The 20,398-nt window shown below is 46.7% G+C and overlaps 1 protein-coding gene across 3 annotated transcripts in view; it reads left to right on the top strand.

Annotated features, from left to right (window-relative positions):
- Positions 1-20,398, top strand: part of pcca (propionyl-CoA carboxylase subunit alpha) — a 632,301-nt gene that overhangs the window by 564,260 nt on the left and 47,643 nt on the right. For all 3 annotated transcript variants that reach the window (XM_069890498.1, XM_069890496.1, XM_069890499.1), the window contains one exon: positions 18,372-18,512. In XM_069890498.1, the coding sequence (XP_069746599.1) occupies positions 18,372-18,512 (141 nt within the window). The remainder of the gene's footprint in view (positions 1-18,371; positions 18,513-20,398) is intronic.

The raw sequence follows: 20,398 nt of genomic DNA, 5'->3' as shown, positions 1-20,398 counted from the left end.
TAGATCTTTATATTTGTTCAATATTGTTAGTTTAATTTCAAGTATTTATGAAAAATATTCAGACACATTAAAATTGTGACCCATTTGATGGCTCATGTTGCAAAGTTTGATACAGCTGGCATGTTGCTCTGTCATCTCTGGCTGTGGGCAACTCTGCAGACTTTAATTTTTACCTCTGGCAAGGCTGGCCATACCTGATTGTCCTCAAGGAACTGGTGCTGAGCTTGGTAAACTTCTGTAGATAGATGTGAAATTGAAAGTGTGCTGACTGGCCTAGTATGGTGGCACCAATACCCCTGAGTGGGAAGCCTTGCAAAAGGTAGTGGATAGATCCCAGTACATCACAGGTAAAGCTCTCCCACCCTCGAGAAAATCTGTGGGGAAAGCTGAATGCTGCTGTCAGAGAGCAGCAGCATTCATCAAGGACATGCTCTATTCTCGTTGCTGCCATTAGGTAGTAGGTGCCCCAAGACTTGTATCACTGGGAACAGTTGCCAACCCTCCATCATCTGACTCCTGAACAATCAGAGACTCATTTGAGGCCTCTTACTTTGCACATTATTTATTATTGAATATTTTTTCTTCTTTATAGCACATTTCTTTATTTGTTTATATTTCTTTCTTTTATATATGTGTTTTTGCTTGAGTACAGTTTCTTGCACATCTGATAAGTAGAAATTCTTCCTGGCCTCTGGGTTAAAGAATCTCAGGGTTGTATGTGATGTCCTACGGCTCCTAGAACGCTTCCACCAGCGTTGTCTCCGCTCCATCCTCAACATCCATTGGAGCGCCATCATCCCTAACGTCGAAGTACTCGAGATGGCAGAAGCCGACAGCATCGAGTCCACGCTGCTGAAGATCCAGCTGCACTGGGTGGGTCACGTCTCCAGAATGGAGGACCATCGCCTTCCCAAGATCATGTTATATGGCGAGCTCTCCACTGGCCACCATGACAGAGGTGCACCAAAGAAGAGGTACAAGGACTGCCTAAAGAAATCTCTTGGTGCCTGCCACATTGACCACCGCCAGTGGGCTGATATCGCTTCAAACCGTGCATCTTGGCGCCTCACAGTTCGGCGGGCAGCAACCTCCTTTGAAGAAGACTGCAGAGCCCACCTCACTGACAAAAGACAAAGGAGGAAAAACCCAACACCCAACCCCAACCAACCAATTTTCCCCTGCAACCGCTGCAACCGTGTCTGCCTGTCCCGCATCGGACTTGTCAGCCACAAACGAGCCTGCAGCTGACGTGGACATTTTACCCCCTCCATAAATCTTCGTCCGCGAAGCCAAGCCAAAGAAAGAACAATAAATCTGAACTTTGAGCTGCCGCAAGAAACTGCTGCAAGTCTGTGCTGCGATGTATGTACAGACAGGGTGTTCCTGAACTTAGGCCACAAAGGAATGGCAGTGCAGTGTAGTGCACCACTGCGAGGGAAACCTGTAGACAGTGCAATTGCCAGAACATGGTTTTCTTCTTGGGCGGGAGAGGTGGTGGGTTTGGGCCCTTTATGGCTGGTATCCTACGTTATGCATGACCTCTCTGAACAGATCAGTCCTGGTCTGACGAGTAGTTGCTGCAGTCTTGACATCAGTTTGTAAATACTGGGAAAAGTGAAAGCAGTGATTGCTTAAATTTAATTCTTCTTTGCTTAGAAAGTCGAATATGTAATGGTGTTTTATTTCCCCTGCTATTTCACTTATTCCCAAGTGAAACACTGCAACTATTTTTACATCAGATTGATTCACGGTGCCAGCTTTACTGCAGAGACTTGCTGCAGAACATCTGTCAGTCGCACAAGGGAGTCACGTGGCTCAAATGGTGTCCATTGATGGGCATGACTGGGATACGTGGGGCTTCAGAATGCCACATCTATGGTGACCGTCGGACCCCCTAACCTCACTGCTCCCCCTTCACCCTAGCAATGCACTGAGCTGGTGAAATACTCAAGATTACAATCCTTCCTGACCTCTCCAGCCAATCCAACCACCAGATTCCATTCTTGCCAACGGACACCTTCCTTCCCCACAGGCTCCTCTCTTCAAACTTACCTTACTCACCTTCTCTGACCCTTAGCTTGTGATTCCTGGGACTCTTCCCCCAACTGAGTCTTGGGCATTACGTTTCAGGGAGGGTAACCTGTGTGGTCTCTGAGTAGAAAGCTCCTGGAACTTGCATCTGTGAACCTATGTCTGAATATACAGTAGTCAGTGGCTCGCTGCTTCGGCTAGATGATGTTAATTTAGGAATACGAGTTCCCAAGCCAACCATCCTGCAGTTTATTCCTGTCTTCCACTGCCTGTACCTTCTCCCTATTCAACTTGGTTAATTTACTTACATCTGATGTTTGAATAGGATGAGATGAAATAATCTCGTTCCAACACCAAACTATCTGCAATTGGCAGGAATTGGACAATCTCACTTGAGCAAGGACCACTTGCAGGGGACATATGGCAGAATAGAAATGTTTATTCCATTAATGAGGTTTAGTGGGGACTAAAAGGAAAAAGCACAGCCCATGTAATCCACATGGAACCCACAAAAATTCAGATGCTGAAAATCTGAAATAGGAACAGGAAACAGTGGAAATGCTCACCAGGTCAGGCAGCCTCTGTGGACAGAGAAATAATTAACAGCGGCTCTGGGCCCTTTCACAAAAGCGGAGGGGCAAACAAATCAGAAGAGTAGGAATTTGGAACAAAAAAGGCAGGTACACAAAAGTGGCTGGGAAGAGACAGAGAATTGCTGAAGGAAGTCAGCAGGTCAGCTAAGCACCTGCAGTCAGTCAGCTTTTTGTCTCTCCAAATAAGACAGGACACTGGAAGAGCTCAGCACTTCTGCAGCAGCCAAAAGTGCACGTCAACATTTCTGGTCGAAACCCTGCCAGGACTGACGCAGGGCTTGGAGCCAAAACATGGACCGACGCTGTATGTCTCCTCAGAGGCTGACTGACCCCGCTGAGTTCTTCCAGTGTTCTGCCTTGTGAAAGAGAAATATTTGTTCAAGCAGCAGATAAGGTGGAACAAAGGGAATTCTTCTCATGGAGTAAAATAATGTGGTTGTTAAGGGGCATTTAAAATCAGATTAAACTTGGTCAATGCAGAGCATTGCTGGTGTGTACAGTCTGGCCCCCTGTAACATGCCGAGCAGACCAGACGATACAAGACAAAGACCAAAAGGATGATAAGGCTAAATCAGCCACTTTGAGGGTTCCAGATCTGAAATGTCTGAAACCCTCATCTGTCTGCTGAGATTTTCCAGCATTTTCAGGTCTTATTTCAGAACTTCCTCACAACTGATCTGTTCTCACCTCTCCCAAGATTGCCACGATCTCAGAAGACAGTCTTCAACCACTTCTGTTTGTTCTACAAGATATTAGGAAACAGCTGGACGCAGCAAAGGCTGTGGGGTCTGACAAGAGCCTGGCTGAGTGCTGAAGGCTTGTGCTCCAGAAATAGCTGCACCTCCAGCCAAGCTGTTCCTGTCCAGATATGTCACTGGCACCTACCTGACAAAGTGGAAGATGTCAGGCCCACAAAAGGCAGAGTGAGTCCAAATTGGCCAATTATCATCCTATCATCTTATTCTCAGTCATCAGCAAAATGCTGCTCATAACTTTGAGGAAGGTTTTCTTCCCCTTTGAGACAAAGCCATGAGGTCAATTAATATTTGAGAATTAAGAACATGCCAAAACATGAGATACTATATGAACAATAAAACTTAACGCAACAGGCCTTCCATGAATACTGAGACTGTCATTTTGAAACTCAGCAATTCCATCATTGATGAAAGGTCAAACTTGGAAAATAAATAGCTCAGAGCGCCCTCCACAAGAAGCTGAGTCATACTTGATTTCTAGCTTGAAAAGCCGACTGGAATAAATATTTTCATGTTTAACAAAAAGGAGTGCTTAACGTAATTAAGTATTTTCAATTTAAATTTTCATTTTTTTAAAAATTAGATATACAGCACAGTAATAGGGTCATTTTGGGCCACGAACCCTGCTGCCTAATTTACACCCAGTTGACCTACCCTCTTGGTATGTTTTGGAGGGTGGCAGGTAACCGGAGCCCCAGGGGAAAAGCCATGCAAACACGGATAGAACATACAGACAGCGTGGGATTTGAGCCCCACAATACACCATCAATAGTCACAAAAGGCTGATATTGTGAAACTATCAGGCTTTTATTAACTAAAGACAGGAACTACCAGCAACCTTATCGACTGATCGAAGCAAAGAGAAAGGGGAACGTGCAAGGGGCTCTGGGTACCATCAGTCTTGGGAGGCGTCTCCAGCTGGCAGCATCTAATCATGGCCCAACAGTGGTTTACCACACCCTGGTCCGATCACTGGTGCTGTAAAAGTGTTTCACTAACCGCTAATCAAACTGTGCCACCCTAAGTAAATCAGGTGAATGGTCACAAGTCTTTATCCACAGGATAGGGAAGTCCAAAACCAGGGATAAGAGGGAAAAGATTTAAAAGGGATCAGAACTCACAGAACTCATAAAACATGGAACAAACTGCCAGAGGAAGTGATAGAAACAGTTGTAATTACAACGATTAAAAGACATTCATATAGGTAACCACATAACCATATTACAGTACGGAAACAGGCCATCTCGGCCCCTCGAGTCCGCACCTATTTAAGTGATCTCCTCTAGTCCCACCTACCTGCTCCCTGTCCATAACCCTCCAATCCCCTCACATCCATGCACTAATCTAACCTTCTCTTAAATGACAAAATTGTCCCTGCTGCAACCACCTCTTCCGGAAGGTCATTCCACAGCCACCACTCTCTGAGTAAAGAAGCTTCCTCTCATGTTACTTCCAAAGTTTTGCCCCAACCCTTAAATTATGACCCCTCGTTCCAATCTCCCTAACCCTTAACTTATGACCCCTCGTTCCAATCTCACCTACCCTTAAGGGGAAGAGCCTATTCAGATCGACTCTATCTACCCCCCTCATAATTTTAAACACCTCCATCAATTCCCCCCTCAACCTTCTACGCTCCAATGAAGAAAGACCCAGTCTACTCAATCTTTCTTTGTATTCTAGATACTGCAATCCAGGCAACATTTTAGTAAATCTTCTCTGCCCCCTCTCTACCTTATTGATATCCTTTCTATAATTTGGGGGACAGAACTCCACACAGTATTCCAAAATTGGCCTCACCAATGCCTTGAACAGTCTCAACATCACCTCTCAGCTCCTATATTCTATACTTTGATACCAAAAGCCTTCTGTACCACCCTATCTACATGAGAATCCACTTTCAAAGAATGATAAACCGTTGTTCCTCTGCATTCCTCAAGCCCTCTCCTTCATTGCATATATCAAGTTTTGATTATTCTTCTCAATTGAAGCACTTGGATCAAAATGGTTTACCAACATGGGCCAAATACAGGAAGTGGACTGGCTCAGTTAGACAACTTTGTCAGCATGGATGAGTAGCCCAAAGGGTCTGTATCTGTGGGGTGGGGCTCTAAGTTTCTAATTTGATGCTGAATATGGTTTTTTTGAAGTAATTGATAGTTGGTTGAAAGGTCCAGCTGGTTGGTTGCATCAGATGGATTTTTGAAATGTTTGAGGGAACACAACGGCCAATTCGCACACATCAAATTCCCAAAAAATAATTTGTGAGGTAAATGACCAGTTAAATATTTGTGTCAGGACGATTGGGACAACTTCCTTAGCCTTCTTTGAGAAGCAGCAGTGAGCTCCAATTTTAGCTGAAGGTTGAGCCATCCCAACGAGCTCACTGTTGACTGATTGTTGGCAAAATCTAGTTGTTTCTTTCTGAGGGGGTTAAAGACACTTGCCCAACCTCTGGTCCAGATAGTAAAAGTTGTGTTCATTAAAAGGCCATTGGAAAGATTCAATGGATAGATTTGTGGCATGGATCAGTTGTTTCTAGCCTTATTTTCATACTTCATCCATTGCCTTGCATCATAGCCCATCTTTGTAATCTTTCAAGCTCCACAAAGTCTCTGTAACCTTCCAAATCTGACCATGTGCATTTGAAAGTAAAGAAGGACTTTTGCAGCTGTTGGGGTGCAATGCAGTAAATAAAAACTGGAGAAACTCAGCAGGTCATGCAGCATCCATAAGTAAAAGGCAGTCAACATTTCAGGCCTGAGCCCTTCGTCAGGAAAGATGAAAATCAATGCCTGAATAAAAAGATAGAGGGAGGGGAAAGGAAAGGGATGGGGGTGGAGTGTGGGTTAACATGTAAGAGATAATAGGGTGCATAGAGGTGGGAGGGTAGAAGCTGAGAAGTGACAGGGGAAAGGGCTAAGCTCTTACACAAAGAAAGGAAAGGGGAGGGGAAATGGTGGAAAGGAGACAGAGGGGTAGGGAAAGAGAGAGTCCAGAGGAGGGGGTTACAACCAAATGGAAGTTGTTATGCTGCTGCCTTCTTGGAGACTGCTGAGATGGCATAAAAGGCATTCCAATTTGCAGGTGGCCTCAGTTTGGCTGTGCTTTAGGCCGTGAACAGACATGAGAGTGTAGCGCTGGTGAGTGGATTGAAGTGTTTGGCCACTGGGCAGTTCTTGCTGATGCAGCAGACAGGGCAAAGGTGCCTAACAATATAATCTCTCAGTCTGTGTCCAGTCGTTCTGATGTAGAGGAGGCCACAATGGGAGCACTGTTTGTGGCCCTGAGTAGAAGTGAGGGAGGAGGGGTAAGTGCACTTGTTGTGGTCACAGTGGTTGGTACCAAAAGGTCATTGGTGGGAAGTCATGGAGGATGTGGGCCCTATGAAAAGCGGAGAGAGGGGGGAGCGGAAGATGTGTCTGATGGTGGGGTCACATTGTACGTGGCGGAAATTGCAGTGAATATATGTTGGATGCAGAGACTGGTGGGGTGATAGGAAAGTTAAGGGGAATCATGTCTTGTTACATCTGGGCAAGTGAAAGGGACCAGGGCAGATGTACGGGAAATAGAGGAGTTGTGGGTGAGGGCAGTAGAGGGGAAGACACATTTTCAGAAGAAGGAGGACATCTCAGATGTCCTGTAATGGAAGGCGTCATCTTTGGAGCAGATGTGGCAAAGATGCCCTCTCCCTCCCTCAACTCCCCCACCACACCGATCACTATACAGCTTTCTATTCTACCCTTCCCCCCAGTATCCACATATTACTTCTTATCTGTTAGCCTTGTGCTTCTCCCCCTTCCTTGCCTTTTCCCCTGCCCCCCACCCACCTTTTTATCCAGACATCTGCCTGATTTTTGCCGCTCCTGAAGAAAGGCTCAGGTCTGAAACATTGACTGCCTTTTACTTTCTATGGATGCTGCGTGACCTGCTGAGTTTCTCCAGCACCATGCAAGGTTCCATGGCTCCATGATGAGTTACTGAGATATCAGCTACGTGAGCCCTAAATATCTCTGTCTTCCATCTGTTCATCCTCTATGTTGCTTCTCAAATACAAGATCCTTGGCTACCTTGATCACCTCCTCTCACACGACTTCCTGTAAGAATTCCATTCCATTCTCCCACATCCTTGGGCTCTGCTCTGATTTTGAAACTGCAGATTAGTGCATTTAAGGTGGCTTCCCCCATACCATAATTGATGAGCCTCTCGCTCCCATTTCCTCTTCTTCCTTCTTTACTGCTCCTCCCCTCTCCACCCAGTCAGAATAAGGGACAGGGACCCCTCATCTTTATCTGCCTCCACATTCAACACACCCTTCTTAATATATTCTGTCACCTTCATTCAGTTTCCATCAACAGACATTTGTTTCAGCATTATGGTGGGAGCATTAAGGTTCAAATGCAGCAAGGAGCAGTGATAGTTGTGTGAGCAGTCCAATTAGACCAGTAGTACAGCAAATACGATAGAGTCAGAAAGTGTAGAGTTACAGAGAGAGGTACGTTGGATACAGAGCAAGGCCACATAATGTTACAATCTAAGGTTTATTCAGGAATATGATAATGTCAGGAGAGAAACAGTCCTTGAATCTGTTGATGTGTGATCTCACACTCATGAATCATATCCCTGACAGGAGGGAGGTGAGATAGGATGAGTATTTTAATACATCACTTCTTTTCCAAGGCACTGGGAGTTGTAGATGTAGTGGAGGGGAGAGAGTATGTGTGTGATGGTCTGAGCCGAGCTCACAACCCTCTGCAGTTTCTTGTGGTCTCAGGCGGAACAGATTCTGTCCCAGGCAGTGATGCACCCTGACAGGATGCTTCCAATGGTGCACCTGTAGAAGTAGTTCAGGGTTCAGATGACATGCCAAATTTCCTCTGGCTTCTGAGGAACTAGAGGCGCTGGTGAGTTTTCTCGGCCATTGAATCAGTGTGAGTAGACCTGGACAGGCGACCGAAGATGTTTACCTTGGTAACTTCAAGACGTCTTCTACTTTCACATCAGCAGTGTTGTTCCAGAACTGGATGCGAGCTCTGTCCCTCCTCTGGAAGTCGAGGACCAGCTCCTTGGTCTTGCTGACATTGAAGGAGAGGTTGTTGTCCTGGCATAAGCTACTAATCCCTCTGTCTTCCTTCTATACTCTACTATGCTCCTGTTGTGATTGCCTGATCCACTCTTCCATCTCCTTTAACCCCTCTGCTTCTCATAGCCCTTGCCATTGCCACCATAGGTGACTCACTGTCTGCCCTTTTATCTCTTTCCATCATTTAGAGGCCCAAACGATCCCCAGGTTGTTTTGTGAGTTGACTTTGGTGCTCACAATGAAGGTCTTCAGTGGGCAAGACAACTGCAGATTGGGGGAAACCATTTGAGAGGACTTCTGTTCAGTCATGAGCTTCTACTCACCTATTCCTTTCTCTCTCCTCTCTCTGTCTTTGCCCTCCTACGTTATTCTAACATTGCCAACTTAAGCTCAAGGAATAACAATCTGGAAATTTGTAGCTCAAGGAACACAGTTTTGATTTTATCAATTTCTCAATGGATGTGGCTCAAGTTCTGAATAATTTTGTTTCTCTTTTCTGTCTCTAACTGCATGTTTTTGCAGAAATTGTGTTCCTGAAAATTTAAGTCTACTCTGTGATGATGAGTTTATTGTCATATACAATATACATATGCCCCGAAATTCTCACTTGCTGCAACCAGATACTTTGTAAAAAAAACTACAATAGTGTACATCAATTCAAATGAAAAAGAACGAATAAATACTTTAGATAATATTCATAGTTACCATAGTGCAAGAAAATATGTGGCATTACAATGGCGTGGAGGTGGTGGTGTGTCTGAGTATCACAGTCATTCCCTTTGTTCCTTCCACTCTCCTCCTCTGAACAAACTTTGCATCTCTCTGGATCTAAGGAAGGATCCTTCACTACAAACATTGACTTTGTTTTTCCCTCTCTATGATGCTGCCTGAACTGTTTCCGGCGTTTATTATTTTATTTCAGATTCCACCATGCGCAGTTTTCTGCTCCAATTCTTCAAAATACAGGTACTACATCTTTGGACAAAGACATATACAGATATCTCTGATGTCAATAAAATGCTACACAAAACTTGTTTCAGTCTGCAGATTACTGGGACAAAAAGGACTGAAGAGCCTGCTCTTGTGACTTTTAACATTTGGTCCTTTCGATAAATTTTAAATCGTCACCCTACCCCGGAACCCCCCCCCCACAAAAAAAAGAGCCTAATTTTAATTTAGAGATACAGCAGGGCAACAAGTCCTTCTGGCCCAAAAAAGAGTCCGCCCCGCCCAAATACATCCACCTGACCAGCCGACTTACAAACCCTGTACATCTTTGGAACGTGGGAAGAAACTGGAACTCTCAGAGGAAATCCACACAGTCACGGGGAGGATGTACAAACTCCTTGCAGACAGTGGCGGACTCGAACCTGGGTCGCTATTGCTGTAATGGAGTTGGATTATCTCGTACGCTAACCATGCTGCCCTGTAGGGTGTCATTTGAATTTGCAGGGACTGTATTTGTAGCCGACAGCTTCTGGCAGTATGAAATTTAGGTTTTAGTCATTGAGTCACACAGCATAGAACAGGCTGTCATTCTGGGCTTGTCCCATTTGCTTGCATTTGGTCCATATCCTTCTAAACCCTACCTTTGTAAAAGCTGGCAGCAGATCTAACATTCAAACTATAATGCTCTGCTTAGTAATTGTAACTTCAAGTCACTCCAGAGATGACCACACAGTCAGGTGGATCTTTCCAAGCAGTACTGAGGGAGCTCTGCAGTGTTGGAGAAGCTACGTTTCCAATATACCAAAACCCTACTTGTCTCTTCATGGAAGCTAAACAGTAGAGACTGCAGATAAGTTTCTGTAGTGGTCATTCCCAACTTGGGTGCACAGGGAAATGCTTCAACAAAGATCAGAATTGGAAATTCTGCAGGTGGGTGCTGGAATCGTATGTCTCAGGAACAGAAATAGGCCATTCAGCCAATCGGGTCTGCTCTACCCTTCAAATCGCAGCTGACGTATTTTTCCTCTCAACCCCATTTTCCTGAAGTCTCCCCATAACATTTGACTGCCTGACCAATCAAGAATCTATCAACCTCAGCTTTAAATCTACCCAAAGATGCTGGAAAATTGGAACAACAAACAAAGTGCTAGAGGAACTCAGTGGGCCAGGCAGTACCTGTGGAAAACAATGGACAGTCAACGTTTCAGGGGAATCCTCCTGATGAAGGCTGACTATTGCCTTCTATGGATACTGTCTGGCCCGCTGAGTTCCTCCAGTCCTTTGTGCATTTCTTCATGGAAACTTCTGTTTACTGCCCATTGAATCCCCAACCACAACTCTGGGAATCAGATTAGCAGGTCGTCTATCTCATTGCCAATTTTACAATTAGATAAACTCGCTCAATGCTATTGTGGCAAATGGACCTCAAAAGTAAATTCCACAGTCCCAATAACACAGAGCAGATTGTACTTATCTAAATAGCCCCAACCAGTGGCCCTCCATGTGCAGCATTGCAGTAACCAATACTCGTGGGGAGGTTAGAACAACTTAATCACCACTACCAACAGATGGACAAGAAAAGATAAATAAAATCAGTTTGAAGGGTATAGGCTCAGAACGTTGGCTTCCCTTTACTTTCTAAAGATGCTGTGTGACTTGCTGAGTTTCTCCAGCACATTTGTGTGCGTACTGGGAAATCAGTTTCATGTTTGCTTTTGGCTTGGCGGGAGGAGAAGGGAGAGAGTTCTTCAGTCTAGGTCTGGCAACCACTGAGGGGAGAAAAACGGTCTGGGAACTGAGGGAAGGCAGCAGAATCTTTTGTGAGTGAGTCAGGCTGCCTCTTGTTGGATGGGAGGAGAGAGCGATTGCTGTGCTGCCTCCAGTTGACTCGGCTCGCTCTTTTAATCATGTACTGACTGAGAATGCCAGAGACGTGACTGCACTTTGCTCGAATCAAGGGGTGGAAAATAATAGAACAATTAAAACCACTGCTGGTTAATTTCTCCCAGTTCTGACCAGACCCAGTTAATTGTCGTTGGGTTGGGGGTGGGGGGTGGGGGTGGGGGGAGGAGACTTTTAACAGTAGCTGCTGCCCTCTGCAGGATTTTCATATGAATGACAGATGCAAACACCTGCGGTTTAGTTCTTTCGGAATGGCCACAAGCATGATGCAAGCTCCAGATTGCAGTTTTGGTCACCCAATTATGGGAAAGATAGCAATAAGATTGAAAGAGTGCAGAGAAGATTGTTGTTGGGACTTGAGGAGCTATGTTACAAGGAAATGTTAAACAGGTTGGGACTTTACTTCCTGGAGTGTTGGAGAATGAGGGGAAATTTGATAGACGTATGCAAAATTATGAGGGGTATGGACAGAGTAAGTTTTCTATTGAGGTTAGGTGAGACAAGAGACATGGGTTAATGGTGAAATGTTTGAAGGGTACATTTGTCAATACCTTCTTCACGTAGAGAGGGGTGAGAGTGTGGAACCATCTGAAGTAGTAAATGTAGGTTTGATTTTGACATTTAAGAAAAATGTGCATAGGTACATGGATTGGGGTGATATGGAGGGAGATAGTCTGGATGCAGGTCAATGGGACTAGACAGAATAATAGTTTGGTACTGACTAGATGGGCTGAAGGGCCTATCATTCTATTATGTAACATATTGATGAGTTGATATAATCTTGACTACATGAGAGGGACCTTCAACTCTTCATTCCTGCCTGGCACAAGGACATCCGTGTCTCTCCTGTGGGAGGAGCTGATGGTCACAGTGAAAACAAAAGCCCCTTTTATACTGCGAAACCATGCATTGCCATAGACACGACCTATCTTAGGAAGCCAGCTTGTGTGTTCCCACAGAACTGAAAAAAGCAGGTTCCGTGAGCCACCGCTGAGACTGCCTACCTAGTTGGATCAAAGATGGTAAGGCAAGACCCCACCCCTCAATCCACCTTGTGATTCTTTCACACAGCACTTGAAAGGTGGATAAACCTCGGGTTTCAAGCTCTGTGTAAAAGGAGCTAAAGTCTTTGTGGCTCCCATGCATCTGCAACCCTCATCAGGCAATTTCCAACCTCTGCATTTCCACAGAGGGTTATTTGCCTTCCCCTCCTTTTCAAAACTTGCCTGTGTGGCAGATGACTACACTCCATTAACCCTTAGGTGTGCTAGCTAATAGTCCATGGCTTATACATTGTTATATGTGGCTTCGTCTGCCTTCAGAGGTCTCCAGGTCGTAATCAGCTGGGGACATCTCCATTCCCCTTGGCAGAGGTGTCTTCAGCTGCCCATACCCCAAGCTCTGTCCTGAACACCTCAACCTCCTGCTTCATCTTCAAGAACCTCCTTTCTTTGATAAATGTTTGAGGCTTTTTTCATCAGGCTTTATTTACCGTGCTCAGCCGTGGGAGTGGCACAATCACAGGGTGTGCCAGGTCTAGGTATGGCTGCTTGAGGCAGTCACTGGTGAAGATCTCCTCACGGCCCCTCACGTCGAGGATGCACATGGTTCCGTTCTGATGCATCACCTTGTCTGAGCCCTTGTACGACCACTGGAGTGGAGTCTGGTACATTCTGCGGATGTAGATGTAGTCACAGTCCCAGAGGTCCTTGGGGACAAAGGAAAGTGTCTGACCATGGCACGAGGTTGGGACAGGAGCTAGTGTTCCTACCTTCTCTCAGAGTCTTGTGAGCACTGCCGCAGATGTCTCCCCTGTGCCATAGGCCACTGGCACAAGCCTGCCTGGAACTGTCAACGGGGCGCCACATATCAACTCTGCCGAAGATGTAACTAATTCTTCTTTGGGAGTCGTGTGGATCCCAATAAGCACCCATGGGAGTTTGCGCACCCAATCCGGGCCTCGGAGGCGTGCCATCAGGGCCAAATTCAGGTGCCAGTGGAAACTGATGGTAGGCCGTGGTGTGGTGCAGTTGGGTCCCAAGTAGATGTGCCAGCGCCGACCATAGGCTGGAGGTGAACTGAGACCCCTGACTGAGGTGATGTTGGCAGGCAGGCTGAAATATTCAACCCAGCTTGCAATGAGGGCTCTGGCGCAGGATTCCATGGACGTGTTGGCGAGCAGTATGGCTTCTGGCCATCTGGTTAACCTGTCAACTCTGGTGAACAGGTACCTTGCCCCCTGGGAGATTAGCATTGAACCGACGATGTCTACAAGGACATGCTCAAACCTTCTGTGCATCATTTGGAAGGGTTGAAGGGGGGACTTCATGTGCTTTTGGACTTTGGAGGTCTGGCAGTGTATGCCCAACCTGGCCCAATGCCCGACCTGTTTGCGTCAGCCTTTCCAAATGAATCTATCCGCCACCAGTTGGATGGTTGCCCGAATGGACAGGTGGACTAAACCATGTAGTACGTCAAAAACTCAACACCCCCAAGCAGCTGGAGTGATGAACCTGGGTTGGCCGGTGAACACATCGCAGAGGAGCTTGCTGCCAGTTGGACCGATGGGGATGTCCTCAAGTTGCAGGTCCGAGATTGTGGTGCAGTAGGCCGGTAATTCTTCGTCCAGCTGCAGCGAGTGCCAAGTAGACCAACCCCGGGGATGGGGAACGCACTGAGTGGATGGAGGTGCAAGACAGTGCATTGGCCACGACGGTGTTTTTCCTGGAGATGTGTTTGACAGTGATGGTATATTCCGAGATGTTTGACAGCTGGCGTTGCTGCCATGCCAACCATGGATCCGACACTTTGACAAATGTGAAGGTGAGGGGTTTGTGGTCTGTGAAGACTGTGAACTTCCGCTCCTCCAAGAAATACCAAAAAACCCAGATGGCGAAGTAGAGGGCTAGCAGCTCCCTGTTGAAGGTGCTGTATTTCAGCTCTGGAGGTCACAGGTGCTGGCTGAAGAATGTGAGTGGTTTTCACTGACCCTCAATTAGTTGTTCCAGCATGCCGCCGACTGCTGAATTGGAAGCAGCAACCGAGAGGGCTGTGGGCACATCCATCCTCAGGTGTAGCAGGAAGGTGGTGTTTGCAAGGGTGTCCTTGGCCTGCTCGAAAGCCACTGCTGACTCTGTGTCTCAGGTGATTTCCTTGGCCTTGCTGGAGATCAGGCCGAACAGGGATCACATGATTCAGGCCGCTGACTGTAGGGATTGGTAGTAAAAGTCAATCATGCCCATGAACTCCTGTAGGCACTTGACTGTACTGGGCCTGACAAACTGGCGTATGGCCTCAACTTTCACTGCCAAGGGAACAGCTCCATGCCGATCGATGTGGTCCCAAGGAAATCAGTGGCCGACAGCCCGAACTGGCACTTCGCAGGGTTGATGGCCAGGCCTTATTCACTCAGGTCATTGCAGAGTTGGCGCAGGGGCATCAAGTGCTTTTCTTGCAAGCATCTGGCGATCAGGATATCATCTAAGTAGATTATGATGAAATCTAAGCCACACCCCACTGAGTCTATGAACCTATGGAATGTCTATGCCATGTTCCTGAGTCCAAAAGGCATACACAGGAACTCGAATAGGCTGAACAGGGTGATGAGGGTTGTCGGGGACATCGATAGGGTGGACAGGAATCTAGTGATACTACGGACCAGGCTGACCTTGGAGAAGATGCGTGCCCCATGCAAGTTGGCCGTAAAGTCTTGAATGTGGGGCACTGGATAGTGGTTGGACGTGTTAGCATTGTTGAGCTTTCTCTAGTCACCACGTAGCCTCCTTCCTCCAGCCAACTTGGGAACCATGTGCAGCGGAAAGGCCCACGGGCTGTCTGAGCACCGGTCAATCCCCATCTCCGTTTTCCTGAACTCCTCCTTGGAGGTGGACTTTGTCAGGCAGGAGCCTGCGTGCACGGATGTGTAGCAATGGTCCTTGAGTAGGAATGTGGTGCTGTACACCATGCTCAGGGGTGTCTGTGGAGAACTGCAGCGTAATAATGCTCGGGAATTCTGCTAGTACTCTGGCAAATTCATTGCCTGACAAAGTCACATTGTCCAGGTGTGGGGCTGGTAACTTGGTTTTGCCGAGCAAGGTAGTCTGGAAGGTCTTGGCATTCACAAGGCACTGTCCCTTGAGGTCCACTTGGAGGCAGTGTGCCCAGAGAAAATCTGACCCAATAAAGGCTGCAACACTGCTGCTAGTGTAAAAGACCAGGTGAAACAGCTGGAACCGAACTGTAGTGGGATGGTTCAGGTGCCGTATGTGCGAATACTGCTGTTGTTGGTAACGGTGAGCACCGGTCCTGACTTCCTGGCGCAGATGTCGTGGCTTGAGGGGGGCAAAATGCTAACCTCAGTCTCAGTGTCTACGAGGAGCGTAGTAAAGGAGACTATCACAGTGGCCAGCCAGGGTGGGCAGCAACAGTGGGCTCCTGAACTCCACTTTTGGTGGTAAAATCACCCACGGTCTGAACTGGGGTCACTCCTTGCTGCAGGTGTCACCGGCTTCATTAGTGGTGTGGGAAATGCCTGGGGTAAAGGAGTGACACAGCAGCTTGATCAATGGAGGCCCCACCATGCTGCTTGGTGTGCCACAGGATATCTGCACGGGCCACTACTTTGCGTGGGTCTTCTGGCATTTGCTTGAGAAAGACTTCATTGAACAGTAAACATGGCTTATGGCCGTCTGCTAACGCCAGCATCTCGTTCATTAAGGCCGATGGCACACGGTTGCCTAGGCCGACCATATGGAACAACTGCTCTGTGCGCTCACAGCGGGACAGGCCAAAAGAACGGATCAGGAGCACCTTGATAGTTTCATATCTGTCCACAACCAGTGTAGGAAGTCGATGATGTGGCCTGCTGTCTCCTGGTCGAGTGAACCGACCACATTGTGGCATCCAAGACGATTTGCCTGACCTGGAATTGGGCTTCAGCCTGTTCAAACCAGACCTGCAGCCTCGAGGTCCGGAAAGTCAGAGGTTCAGAGAAACTGCATTCTGCGTGCTTAGGTCGGTCATCGTTGGGTCCAAATACCGTTTGGACCGTTGGGGCCACCAATGTAATCGCACTAGGCACGCAGCAAGCAAAAGAACCACACAAAGTCAAAAGTGAGTTGAACCAACTGACTTTAATAGAACTCTCGCACGCATTTAAATCCCTTGGAACCCGATGACGCTTGCAACTTTTATGACATCAGTCGCCAAGCTGTGGGCTTGCCCGGCACCCGCAGTCAGATCTGCCGCGGACTCCATGAGACGGTTTGCCTGTTGTGTGGGCGAGCTGCCACGATATACAGGTTATATTTAATATAGTTGTGGGGTTTGGCCTGGATGAAAACGGAATTTTTCTTTTTCAATATTTTTATTGACATTAAAATTGAAATTTCACTGAAAAATACAGAGTACATAAGGATATATGCCAAAAGATTTTTTAAAAACATACATTAATTTTAAATCATAGCATTGCTGTTAAACCACGGATAATGTTATACTAATATTTTATTATTAAAAAAAAGAAAATCTAAACCCACCACCAAGAAGAAATTGTTTGGCAAAAAGAGGAAAAAAGAATTTCTTATCAAAGTAATAAAATACTTTATTAGTCAACACCTCTAAATTCATATCAAATCAGAGATTCTGACAATAATTCAGAAAGGAACCCCACAGTGCTGTAGCGTTCTATGTTGAATGTTCTTAACCCATTGTTGGGATGTCCCAAACAGTTTCCAGATTCAATGTAGTCTTTCTGAAACATATTGTAATACAGAAAACACAGCAGAAAGTTAAGAAGCTGGGAATCTGAAACAAAGACTCAAGAAACACTCAGCAGGTCAGGTAATGCCCATGGTCAGAGGAAGAGAGTTAGTCTCTCCGGTCAGACCCTTTGTCAGAGTGAGGAATCTTTGAAACAATAGGTGCCTTTAAGCTGCAGCACCTGGGTAGCTCCCCTGCTTCCAGCACCTTTTAAGCTGCAGGGGGATTGACCCATTAAATCACCAACCCTGCGATTTAAGGGGGATCCCGCCCCCATGATGATGTGGTAAGTGACACAGCACGCACTCAGGGGAACTATCAGTAAGTCTCCCCTGCCCCCCCCCCCCCCCGCCACTGGCCGTCAGTCCCCCCCACCCCCCGACCCCTCTCCTCTCTCCCCACCGCAGCAGCGACCCCATTCCTCTTCCTACCCCGCCCCCTGCGGCAGTGACCCTGCTCCTCTCCCCCCCCCCCCCCCGCGACAGCGACTTCTTCCCATGTGTCATCGACCTCACTCCCCCCAATTGTGGCCCTCCTCCCCCGCCCCCTTGGCAGCGACCCCTCTCTTCCCCCGATCATGGCAGACACTTCAACTGGGGGTTCCCTGTGACGCTAGGATATAAGTGCTGACATCACAGGAGCAACTGGGTCGGCCATTTTCGTTTTCAAGCCGCCAGTGGACGAGACCTAGGAAAGTTTAACTGGGTTCCCTGACTACCTTCAAGGTAGGGCAGGGACCCGGTTGATTTTGGAGCCCGCTGACCGGGTCGGATCCTTTCAAGCTGCCTTGTGAATAGGGAGCTAACCAGGCAAATTGCCCATTTAGCCCCATTTTACACAGCAGCTCGAAAGAACCTATTAACTCTGCCTCTTTAATTAGAGGTGCTGACTGATGAGTGTTTCCACCACTTTCTGTTAATACAACAGGTGAACTTTGCACAATGAGATCCCAGAAGTGACCAAAATTACTGTTGTTGATGGTTTATCTATGCTGAGGACAATGGTCCTCTGCACTTCATATTCATGTCGTGGATGTTTTATACACACTGAACATGGCAAAGAGGTTGTTGCAGTATCTTCAACTGAAAAACGGTTCTTGTGACACAGTGGCTTGCTACCCTAGATCGTGTGCTTGAGTTTCTAAAGGGCTCTTGCATCCAAATGAAGTTGGGGAGTGTGAGGGCCCAGTGTGACTGTGGGATAAAATAAGCAAATTCAGAGCAAACTTCTTTAAGTAATAAGATATCTATAACTTGCTTGGACTGTGAAACCTATTTAAAAGTTTGTGTGTTCCTTGTTTCCAGTACAAAATCAGAGTGCTGACCCAACTAGCGGCAGAGCTGAATAAGTACATGCCTGAGAAGGTGGAGGAGGACACAGGCAACACCATAATTGCACCAATGCCTGGAACAGTCATTAGCATTGCTGTGGCAGTTGGAGATGAGGTAAGAATGATTGCCACATGTGCTTCATTATTGTCTTTGTGAAGCATTCAAAGCTGAACCACAAGGAGCCAAGATATTTATGTGTGCACCTTTTCCGAGTTCTGACTTTGAACGAATTAATATTTTGCATGAAGTAACCTTTGATGCTACTTCTTGCCCTTTCAACTAAGTCAGCTGGTTTATAATTATGGACCTAGACTGTCTATGTATGTATGTATCAATATATGTGCCAATTAGCAGAAGCAAATAGCAAGTCATATAGCAAGAACCATTAACTAAACCCTTTTACACAGCATCTTCAAGGCGGAACATGGCGTTTTTATTGTGCCACACCGTTCTGTGTAAAAGGTGTGAACACGGAATGGGGGGGGGGGGGTCATTGAGTCCCGCCTTTAAGCCGGCAGAGGAGGTAGTCACTGCGCTGAATCACATTATACTGCCGTGTTTGGTTCAGTGTAAAAAAGCAAAGCCGGCTGAATGACAGGCCTTCTTTATGGCAGAATTGCGGGATCTCTATGTGAAAAGTCTAAAGTCTACCCCTGCAAAGTCTTCTGAATCTATTGAAAAAGTGTATCCGGACATTCTACAGCAGGGGTATCAAACTCAAATTCACGGAGGGCCAAAATTAAAAACTTGGACTAAGTCGAGGGCCGAACTAAATATTTATTAGAAAATTTTCAACAACATCTGCATGTTTTCTCTTCTTTCAACATAGGTAATGTTAAACTTTTTCTTATTAAAATAAATGTTTAATAATAGTTTTGGATAAACTCTTTCCAGAAGCATTAACAAATGAGAAATAAAATATTCAAAAATAATATTTCTCTATAGAGGATTTGTCAAATGTTGCTAGTGTGCTGTCGAATAGTAAAATCTGAGGGCTATTGAGAATGTGGGAGAATAACATAATTCCTGAAACAATCAAATGGGTGACTGATTGTGGGCATGAACTCTAGCAGGGTTATTTGCCATGCCCTTTTTCCATTGGTACAGATATCCTTTGATTTACACACTTTTCAAGTTTTATGCCTAATGAGCTTGTATCCAGGTGCAGGACCATTTTTAACCAGGAATATATTTATCACTGTGACATGAAACTATTGGAAGATCATTTTATCCTGAGATTAAAGTTCATAATACTTACTCAGGCCTGTGTGCGGGAGGGCGGGGTTTGCGGGCGATCGGGTTGGACAACGACAGTGCGGGGGCATCGGCTCTCGCTGCAGGGCGGCATCTCGGCGGATCAGCGGCCCCGTCACCGTGAGTCGCGGGTCGGCCTGCGGCAGGGAGGGAGAGTGGGCAACAGTCCTGGCGAGGTCAGGTCCCCCCTGAGTTTCTGCCAGACCCCCCTTGACCTGCTGAGTTTCTCCCGGACCCCCCTTGACCTGCTGAGTTTCTGCCGGACCCCCCTTGACCTGCTGAGTTTCTCCCGGACCCCCCTTGACCTGCTGAGTTTCTACCGGACCTCCCTTGACCTGCTGAGTTTCTCCCGGACCCCCATTGACCTGCTGAGTTTCTCCTGGACCCCCTCCCCTTGACCTTCTGAGTTTCTCCCAGACCCCTCCCCCTTGACCTGCTGAGTTTCTCTCAGACCCTCCTTTGACCTGCTGAGTTTCTCCCGGATCCCCCTTTGACCTGCTGAGTTTCTCCCGGACCCCCTTTGACCTGCTGAGTTTCTCCCTTCTGGTGTTTTTACGAGAACCACAGACTTTTGCTCATACATTGATGAGGGGGATCAAGGGCCAAACATTGTCAGGTACCTCTCTGCTGGATAAAGGATACGATTTAACCCGCTGAGTTTCTCCAGTGTTGGGTTTTCACGAGGTAGAGTCAAAGGGCCGAAGGGCCTGTTTCTGATCTGTAATGTTCTACGGACCCTGCTCTTC

Source organism: Narcine bancroftii, chromosome 7 (assembly GCF_036971445.1).
Source record: "Narcine bancroftii isolate sNarBan1 chromosome 7, sNarBan1.hap1, whole genome shotgun sequence".
In the NCBI taxonomy this organism is placed as follows: Eukaryota; Metazoa; Chordata; class Chondrichthyes; order Torpediniformes; family Narcinidae; genus Narcine; species Narcine bancroftii.
Note: the sequence above shows the minus strand (reverse complement) of the source record. Positions and strands in the feature narration are given on the sequence as shown.